We start from the raw sequence: 10,638 nt of genomic DNA on the forward strand, positions 1-10,638 counted from the left end.
TAATCTGAGCCCAAGGTGCTGTCCTTCCCAGTGTAAAGTGAACCATTTATAAGGAATTTAAGATAGTTTATTAAGTTTGTTAAGATTCAGCAGTTTACACGATACATTACATAAATCAGACAGAAAACATATACAACTGTAATGGGGTCAACTTTACAAATTTAAAAGAGGTCTCAATAAATCAGGTTATGATCATTTATTTCATGCATAGGTGCAGGGTGGTAAACTTCATATCATGAAGTGTAAAGCTCTCTTGTGGGTAACCAAACACCTTCGAGCTTTATTCAGATTATAGCACAGGTATTACAATTCCTACACTTCAACGTCCACATGTCTCATGCTATCTTGGCTTTTCCAGTCTTTTTCACAGACGTAGTCTGTTCTTTTAACCAAAGGTCTGACAGCAAGGCTTATAGCTAGAAGCCAATAAGACAATTGGAATATCTCACTTGTCAATCATCTCTCTGCACTAGCTTTGCTTGTTACAGACAATAGGGGCTAAAGCTTTAACCCCGACACGATGGCTTAGTTGTTAGCACTGCTGCCTCACAGCACCAGGGACCTGGGTTCGATTCCACCCTTGCGCAAACTCCACACAGACACCCAATCTCCACGTGCCTGCGTGGGTTTCCTTTGGGTGCTCCGGTTTCCTCCCACAGTCCAAAGATGTGCAGACTGGGTGGATTGGCTATGCTAAATTGCCCACAGTGTTCAAGGATGTGTAGATTAGGTGCATTATAGGGGGATGGGACTGAGTGGGATGCTCAGAGGGTCGGTGTGGACTTGTTGGGCCAAAGGGCCTGTTTCCTCACTGTAGGGATTCTATGATTCGAACTTAAACAACATGTGATAAATCAGGAGAGACGGTAGGAACTGCCAATGCTGGAGAATCCGAGATAACACAGTGTAGAGCTGGATGAACGCAGCAGGCCAAGCAGCATCAGAGGAGCAGGAAAGCTGACGTTTCGGGTCGAGACCCTTCCCTAGATACCTCTGATGCCCGGTTCACCAAGTTATGAAAATCTTCATAACCTCTATTTTCAATATGCCTCTTGTCTTTGTTAGAGATGGTTTACGTTTGGACATACAGAACAGTTCAAAGCTTTCAGCTAAATTTTTAAGTTTCAAAAACTTGGCAAAAGGAAAAATAAGCGCCTTAATTCCTTGCACCAGGGCCCCTGACAGGGGCAGCACAGCCTAACCTTCAGCACAATCAAAAATGAAAAAGCAAAAAAATGTTGCAGATATTGAAAATCCAAAGACAAAAAAAAAAAAAAATATGTCTTTAAGATGCTGGAAATTCTCAAGTCAGGCAACACCACTGGAGCGAGAAACAAATTTAAACATGTCAGGTTGAGTTGACTTTTCATTAAAACTCGGGTGTATTTCGAGCAGGTTGTGTTTCAGTGTCACAATTGAAAATTCATTTTCCTCACAGGCAAAGACACAAAGTGAATACTTGGCCAGAATACAATTTTGGCTTGGCTCACTTCGACCTGTCACAATGCCTATTTGAAATGGACTTCGCAAGGTGAATAAAAATCAGGAAAATGCTGTGTGCTGAACAGTTTTACATAGAACAAGTCCCATGCATTTATAAATAACATTACATCGTACATGGGCTGCACCGTGATTTGTAATTAATAAGAAGGCGGTCCCTTCACTCCCAGTTTATAAGCACCTTTTCCCATAACTGGTTTCTTAACAAAAATGCCTAATGTGCCTCTAAAAAGGGAACACTTCCATTTACATGCTGAGCCACAGGATAATTGCATTTAAAAAGCATCTGGAGTTAGAACAATCCTCAGGTGCATCGCAGGAGCAAAAACAAAACAGTTCAAAACCAAGCCACACAAGACTGTATTAGAATAGGCTTACAAAAGCCTGATCAGTCCAACCACTGACCAAGAGGCCTAAGTGCTCTCTGCACAGTCACTTATACCCTTCTAATATCTAGGAAGCTGAATCTTTGTTTGAGGGGAAGTGGGAGGGAGGTTCTGTGTGCAGAGATTGAGAAAAGAAGTGGAAAATAAAATAGAAGTAAAAAGTAAATTGAAAAGATAAAGCAGCTACAGAGCACTAAAAAAAAAGGCTATCATGCCCTGCCCATTCTAATCACATTATTGTAACCTATTAAAACTGGAAAACATTAATAGGTTAAGAAATGCTATCCGGTAGAAAATACATAGTTGAAGGAAAGAACAAAGGCTATTTTCATAGACTTGAGCATTTTGATCTTCACAGACACACATCTCCTAACCTAATAATCCTAAATTTCAGACTGCTCCCATTTATAGAAGTCCCAGGTGAATCCCCAGTTTATGCATACACTTAAAAACAATTCATATTCAATAAACAAGTATCAGAAAGTTAATGAAGTCAGAACCGAATTAATGTTGGCTAGCATTCTTAAATGATGCAATCCAGAATGGCCTCCTTCTGTGCTGTGACCATTTGACCTGCTGTGCCAGCCCTAGTTCTCTCAAGGAACAATTCACATATTGGCACTTTCCTGCCTTCTCCTCGCAATCTTCCTTTTCTGATAACAATCTAATTACCTCTCGAATGCCTCAGTTGAAGCTGCTTCCAGCACAGCCCCCGGCAACACAGTCCAGAACCTAAAACCCTCATTGCAATACCTTAAATCTGTACCCTTCCACTAGTGGGAACATTTGCTTTACCCCCTGTCAACTGTTCAAGATTTTGAACACCTCTAGCAAAACTCCTCTCAACTGAAAGCTTTCCCACGTTCTCCAACCTCTCAATTTAACTGATCTTCCTCATCTGTGGGACAATTCCCATGAACCCATTCTGGACTGGCTTCAAGCTTTCACATCATTCTTCAAGCACGGTGCCCAGAACTGGATGCAATGCACTCGAGGCCAAACCTGTGCTTTATACAAGTCTAACATAAGCCACCTTTCCTCTTGCACTCTAAACCCCTACTAATAAAAGCCTAGGTCAGTGCTGCCTGACCTTCTGCCAAACGGGACCCTATTTCTAGGCTTGAAAATTGTCACGGGTCTGTTACAGCAGGAACTTGACCGAATGTTATCTTGCATTTTCACTTGGGACCTCAAACTACACTTTGGGAAACCCTGGTCGTATAAAGCTGTCTGTTTTGTTAAATTCTCCTGCAACTTGACAGACCACTTTTACTGACTTCTGTATAGGTAATTCATTGCCCCCTCAACCAGCTCCCCATCCCTACACACCAACCAAACCCAGAAAACTGAAATTTACAGAGTAGCTTAGAAGCTGTGGAAACTTCCCAGTCTTGGTGCCCAGTTATATATGTTTCAGAAAACTGTCCCATCAGGACACACCAATTAAATTTCCCAGGGAACACCATTGGTACAGGCCTGGAAGCAAGCATAGGATCATACAGTACAGAAGAGGCCCTTCAGCCCATTGATTGTGCCCTGACAAATACGGCTCTAAAATCTACACTGGTCTCACTTTCCAGCACTTGGCCTAAAGCTTTGAATGTTATGACTCAAAAGTTCTCATCAAGTGCTCGTCCAAGCACTTTTTAAAGAAGACTGAGGTTTCCTATCTCAACTGCCCTCCCAGGTTGTGCATTCCAAACCCTCACCATCCACTTGGTGAACAAAAAAATTCCTCAAATCCCCTCTGAACTTCCAGCCTTTCACATTAAAATTATGTCCCCTTGCATTAGGATACATGATACCTTGGGCACATGAGTTGAAGTGTGTATAGCATTTGAGTGTCAACCCTGTTCAAATCCCACCAGGGCAAAAATCAAGAAATGGAACTTGATCACCTTGGGACATTTGCAGACTCAGTCAGTGCCTTCCATCTAGGATCACACCAAGTCTCCAAGAATTAAAAACTAACTTACAAGCAATGAAGAATAAATAGCTTATTTGGACATTAACCGGTGTTTCTTAATAATCTGCAGTTTTGGTATCAATATTTAAGAAAGGATATACTTGCATCGGAGTGAAGGCTCACTAGATTGATTTGACAGATGGGAGACAGGATTACATTCACAAAGTCATAGGGATCTTTAGCAAAGGGAAAAGTGTCTCTTCAGCCCATTGCATCCATGGTTGAAAACAAGTACCCAACTACAGTGTTCTACAATGGAAAGCGGAGTAAATTGGGTCATTAGTCTGTGGAGTTTACAAGAATGGGCGGTGCATTGCACAAAATATGCAAGATTCTGACGGGAATCAATAGGGTAGACATTGAGAGGTAATTTCTTCTTGTCAGGGAAGCTAAAGGACAGAGATTAAGGGTTCTCCATGCAAAAGGTTTGTGACTTTGGGATTATTTACCCCAGAGCTGCGGAGACAGTACATGCTTTTAATCTTACCTGTTTTTGATTGGGCCCTTGAAAGTCGTATCATATTTGGCTGGTTCCCCTGGTAACAAAGTGGAAACAAGGGTCAGAGCAGCCTGCAATTCAGCTACTAGTTACAAACAGTGTTCCACACCCTGCACCACTCACCGTCCCCTTACAACAGCCTTCCCCACCAAATCCCTCCCCCACTTCCCAACACCCAACAACCCCTGTCCCAGGGTTTTAAAATTACAATTTCAAACAAACCAACAAGTTCTCACAGAAAGGTGCAAGCCAAATAGTGATATCGCTGTTGAGGATTTTGACTTTGCTTACATTAACTGGGATCGCCTTAGCATGAAACAATTAGATGGGGGTGGAAATTCCAAAGTGCATCCAGGAGAGCTTTTTGTGCTGGTGTGTATATAGTGCTACTAGAGAGGAGGACAGAGCTAGACCTAATCCTAGGGGATGAAGCCAGCCAAGTGGTGGAGGTTTCAGTGGGTGAGCATTTTGGGGATAGTTGTCATAACTCTAAAGTTCAAAGTCATTATGGAAAGGAATAAGAAAACTGCAGAAGTTTTTCTTCTTTATTCATTAACAGGATGTGGGAATCACTGGCTAGGCAGCATTTATTGCACATCCCTAATTGCCAGAGGGCAGTTCAGAGTCAACTACATTGCTGTGGGTCTGGAGTCACATGTAGGCCAGACCAAGTGAGGATGACAGTTTCCTTCCCTAAAAAGGACATTAGTGAACCAGATGAGTTTTTTCAAAAAAAAAAACCGACAATGGATTCATGGTTATCATTAGATTCTTAATTCCAGATGTTTTATTGAATTCAAATTCCACCATTGCTGTTGTGGGATTTGAACCTGGGTCCTAGGAATGTTATCCAGGTCTCTGGATTAACAGTCCAGCAATAATACCACTAGGCCATCACCTCCCTGTGAGGAGCAAGTGGTTTAGAGGAGATTGGAAAAAACAAAAATTTCACACATCACACAACAGGTGGCAGAAATATGGAACATGAGGCCTGAGAGGGTGGTACTCAAGACCTAAGTAGTATCTGGATGAGCACTTAAAATGCCAGGGCATTGAAGCTATGAATCAAGTACAGGCATAAGGGATTAGTGTAGTTTGGCATTTGTTAGTCAGCATAGACATGGTGGGCTGAAGGGCCTGTTTCTATGCTGTATGACTATGACTCGGAGGAATGGCAGCTGGTAACTTGATAAAGGACGTTCCTATTTTAGAAAAATTAGATGAGAAGTACACCATCAGCATTCCAACAAAAATCAATCAAGTTTCTGGTACTGAAACTGGATTAATGTTTACATAAATACTTTGAAAATGGATTTCAATGTCAGATAAAGAGGCTGCACATTTAAAAAGGAGGGGAACAACACCAATCTTCATCCAAAGTTACAAAATTAGTATGTAGACCTGGTAATGTGGAAAATTGCCCAGATATGCCACATCTGCAAGACAACTCCAATGCAATCAATTACTGCCCTTGTTCAATCTCAGTAATCAGCAAGGTGTCACCAATAGTGCTATTGAGTAGTATTTAAAATCAGCAATAACCTGCTCAATGACAGTCAGTTTAAATTCAACCAGGTCTGCAGAGCTCCGAGAAGAAATGAACTCAAGGGCGGGGCAAGGAAGAGAGAGAGAGTGACTGCCATTAACATCAAAGACAGCATTTGACCAAGTGGTCCAAAGGACACAAGCAAAACTGAAGTCATGGGATTTGGTAGGGGGTTAGAAATTCTGCCACCAGTTGGAATCATCTCTAGCAAGTGAGAAGATAGTTGTAGTTGTTTGAGGCCAGTTATCTTAGCTTCAGGACATCTCTGTAGGAGTTCATTATGATAGTGCCCTACACCCAAACATCTTCAGCTACTTCAGCACTGACCTTCCCGCCACCCAACAGGTTAGAAGTGGGGATGTTCGCCGATGATTGCATAATATTCAGCACCATTTGTGACTCCTCAGATATTAAAACAGTCCACGTTCAAATGCAGCAACTGAAAGTCAGAGTTGCGCTCAGAGTTAAAAAGGATCCATTCTGCAAAGGACTCAAATAATACACATTTGATCACGCCGATGAGGAGGCCAGTTCATAAACAAACTGAAATCAAAACTGGTGCCGATGAATCACTGTTTCATTTGGAATGTCTGTTTAGGTTCTTGGAAATGAGAAGAGGTGAAATGTTGCATTTCCTGCTTTTGCATTTTAAAAGGTGCCGTGGGTAAAGTTTAGGCATGACAGAGGAATGCACGAAGGCTTCTACCCACTGTTACTTGCTCACAAGATTCAATAACCGATTCGGTTATATGAGACTTCCCCCTTTTAACATCATGCTGTCTTTTTGTTAATTCTATTCTGTCCAAGACCATAGAACATAGAACATAACAGCGCAGTACAGGCCCTTCGGCCCTCGATGTTGCGCCGACCTGTGAAACCAATCTGAAGCCCATCTAACCTAAACTATTCCATTATCATCCATATGTTTATCCAATGACCATTTAAATGCCCTTAGAGTGGGTGAGTCTACTATTTTTGCAGGCAGGGCATTCCACGCCCTTACTACTCTCCGAGTAAAGAACCTACCTCTGACATCTGTCCTATATCTATCACCCCTCAATTTAAAGCTATGTCCCCTCGTGCTAGCCATCACCATCCGAGGAAAAAGGCTCCCACTGTCCACCCTATCTAATCCTCTGATCATCTTGTATGTCTCTATCAAGTCACCTCTTAACCTTCTTCTCTCTAACGAAAACAGCCTCAAGACCCTCAGCCTTTCCTCATAAGGCCTTCCCTCCATACCAGGCAACATCCTGGTAAATCGCCTCTGCACCCTTTCCAATGCTTCCACATCCTTCCTATAATGCGGTGACCAGAACTGTACGCAATACTTCAAGTGCGGCCGCACCAGAGTTTTGTACAGCTGCAACATGACCTCATGGCTCCGAAACTCAATCCCTCTACCAATAAAACCTAACATACTGTACGCCTTCTTAACAACGCTATCAACCTGGGTGGCAACTTTCAGTGATCTATGCACATGGACACCGAGATCTTTCTGCTCATCCACACTGCCAAGAATCTTACCATTAGCCCAGTACTCTGTATTCCTGTTACTCCTTCCAAAGTGAATCACTTCACACTTTTCCGCATTAAACTCCATTTGCCACCTCTCAGCCCAGCTCTGCAGCTTATCTATGTCCCTCTGTAACCTGCAACATCCTTCCGCACTATCCACAACTCCACCAACTTTGGTGTCATCCACAAATTTACTAACTCATCCTTCTACGCCCTCATCCAGGTCATTTATAAAAATGACAAACAGCAGTGGTCCCCAAACAGATCCTTGCGGTACACCACTAGTAACTGAACTCCAGGATGAACATTTCCCATCAACCACCACCCTCTGTCTTCTTACAGCTAGCCAATTTCTAATTCGAACTGCTAAATCACCCTCAATCCCATGCCTCCGTATTTTCTGCAATAGCCTACCGTGGGGAACCTTATCAAACGCTTTACTGAAATCCAAATACACCACAATAAACCACTTTACCCTCATCCACCTGTTTGGTCACCTTCTCAAAGAACTCAATAAGGTTTGTGAGGCACGACCTACCCTTCACAAAACCGTGTTGACTATCCCTAATCAAATTATTCCTTTCTGGATGATTATAAATCCTATCTCTTATAATCCTTTCCAATACTTTACCCACAACCGAAGTAAGGCTCACTGGTCTATAATTACCAGGGTTGTCTCTACTCCCCTTCTTGAACAAGGGGACAACATTTGCTAGTCTCCAGTCTTCTGGCACTATTCCTGAAGACAATGATGACATAAAGATCAAAGCCAAAGGCTCTGCAATCTCCTCCCTAGCTTCCCAGAGAATCCTAGGATAAATCCCATCCGGGCCAGGGGACTTATCTATTTTCACACCTTCCAGAATTGCTAACACCTCCTCCTTATGAACCTCAATCCCGTCTAGTCTAATAGACTGTATCTCAGTATTCTCCTCGACTACATTGTCTTTTTCCTGTGTGAATACTGACGAAAAATATTCATTTAGCACCTCTCCTATCTCTTTGGACTCCACGCACAACTTCCCACTACTGTCCTTGACTGGCCCTAATCTGACTCTAGTCATTCTTTTATTCCTGACATACCTATAGAAAGCTTTAGGGTTTTCCTTGATCCTACCTGCTAAAGACTTCTCATGTCCCCTCCTGGCTCTTCTTAGCTCTCGCTTTAGGTCCTTCCTGGCTAACTTGTAACTCTCAGGCGCCCTAACTGAGCCTTCACGCCTCATCTCTACATAGACCAGGTTTGCTGAACCAACAGCACCACCAACAAATTGGAGATTAGCTAAACCAGAACAGGCCAAAGACAAGAGCCAGACTAGCCTAATCTCAGGACCAGAATATAAATGTAGGGTCAGTCAGGATTAGGGTTTGATAGCAGGGAGGAAACCACAGCTTGTAACATTGGGGAGAGATTAACCATGATCTCATTGAATAGCATAGCAGACTCAAATGGGCCAAATGGCCTACTTCTGCTCTGGTCTAAGATGGTGGCAAATTGGTAATGACACTGGACCAGTAATCCAGAGGACATGGTTAATCTTCTCAGAAAATAGAATTCAAATCTCACCATTTTTGGAATTAACATTCAGATATATAATAAATCTGGAGCTAGCCTCAGTCCACTTGAATGGCATATTATCCACCACCCTCAACGATCACTCCCCATAGCACCAATATTCAGTGCTAGCAGAGTCTACCATATCCAAGCTACATTGCAGCAATTCACCAAGCATCCTTTGATTGCACCAACCTACCATCTAGAAGGACAAGGACAGCAAATACATGGGGAACACCACCACCTGCATGTTCTCCTCCAAGTAACTCACCATCCCGACTTGGAAATATGTCATTGTCCCTTGACTGTTCTTGTATCAAAAATCCTCGAACTCCCACCCTAATGGAGTCTATCTACAGCATAGTTCAAGAAGGCAACTCACCACCACCTTCAAGGGCAACTAGAGACGGGCAATAAGTGATGGCCCAGCTAACAATGCCCACTTCCCATGAATGCAGTTTTTTTTAAACTACATGGCAATTCCATTACTGTCACTGGGTCAAAAACGTGGAACTCCTTCCCTAACAGCACAGTGGGTGTTTCAATATCCCAAGGACTGCAGTGGTTTGAGAAGGGAGCCCACTTTCTCCAGAGCACTTAGGGATGAGCAACAAGTGCTGGCTCAGGCAGTGACGCTCAGATCCCACAAACAAATAAAGAAGTGAAAACAGGAGGAGGTCATTTGACAATTCAAATTGTAGTTGATCTCCGTTACAATTCCATGCTCAAAACACTTGCTTTCAAAACTAAATTCATTTAGCTCAGTCTCAAGAATTTCAAATTGCACAGATCTCCTCCTTCAATCATCTACCCACTTTCTCAACAGCACCTGAGCTCCTACGTGCAGGATGCTGTGTATATAAAACATTATCTGAGCGATCAGTGACTGTGACATGAGGATAATGATTCATGAACCACGAACACAGTCAGAAGGTACCTAACTCACCTTCTACAGCCTAACACTCTGATCACTCATTGCAAAGAGCAGATCTTAGCACCACACTCCTCACAGCTAAAACAATATTAGGATACTCTTTAAGACAAAGGAAAAGAAGCAAGCCATTGTTTGTTCTCAACCTACTGTTGTTCTCCCATTGAAATGGGATCATAGCTTATCCAATAATGCTCAACTCCACTTTCCTGCCCTATCCTCATAACCCTTGATTCCCTTACTGATTAAAAGTTGGTCGGTCTCAGCCTTGAATATACTTGATGTCCAGCTTTGAAGACCTCTGCAGTAAAGAATTACATAGATTCACCACTCCCCAAGAAATTCCTCATTTCTGTCCGAACTGGATGACCCCTTACTCCAAGATTATACTAGATTCTCCCACAAGGGAGAAACAATCTTTACGCACCTACCCTATCAAGTGACCTAAGAATCTGTTTTTCCAGTAAGGTCGCCTGTCATTCTTATACTTGTTGGAATGTACAAGCCCAACCTACTCATCTCTCCTCATTAGATAATGCCCCAAACCCAGGATCAACCAAGTGAACCTTCTGTGGGCTGCCTCCAATTCCAGTGGATCTTTCCTCAGATAAGGAGACCAAAAACTGTTCAAAGATTCTAGGTGTGGTCTGGCTAGTGAGAGATAGTAGGAACTGCAGATGCTGGAGAATCCGAGACAACAAGGTGCAGGGCTGGATGAACACAGCAGGCCAAGCAGC

At 42.8% G+C, this 10,638-nt stretch overlaps 1 protein-coding gene across 1 annotated transcript in view; it reads right to left on the bottom strand.

Annotated features, from left to right (window-relative positions):
• slc44a4 (solute carrier family 44 member 4) overlaps window positions 1-10,638 on the bottom strand; it is a 73,366-nt gene that overhangs the window by 35,545 nt on the left and 27,183 nt on the right. The window contains exon 2 of the mRNA XM_048616553.1: window positions 4,340-4,388. Within this exon, the coding sequence (XP_048472510.1) occupies window positions 4,340-4,388 (49 nt within the window). The remainder of the gene's footprint in view (window positions 1-4,339; window positions 4,389-10,638) is intronic.

Source organism: Rhincodon typus, chromosome 35, assembly GCF_021869965.1.
Source record: "Rhincodon typus isolate 14 chromosome 35, sRhiTyp1.1, whole genome shotgun sequence".
NCBI lineage: Eukaryota > Metazoa > Chordata > Chondrichthyes > Orectolobiformes > Rhincodontidae > Rhincodon > Rhincodon typus.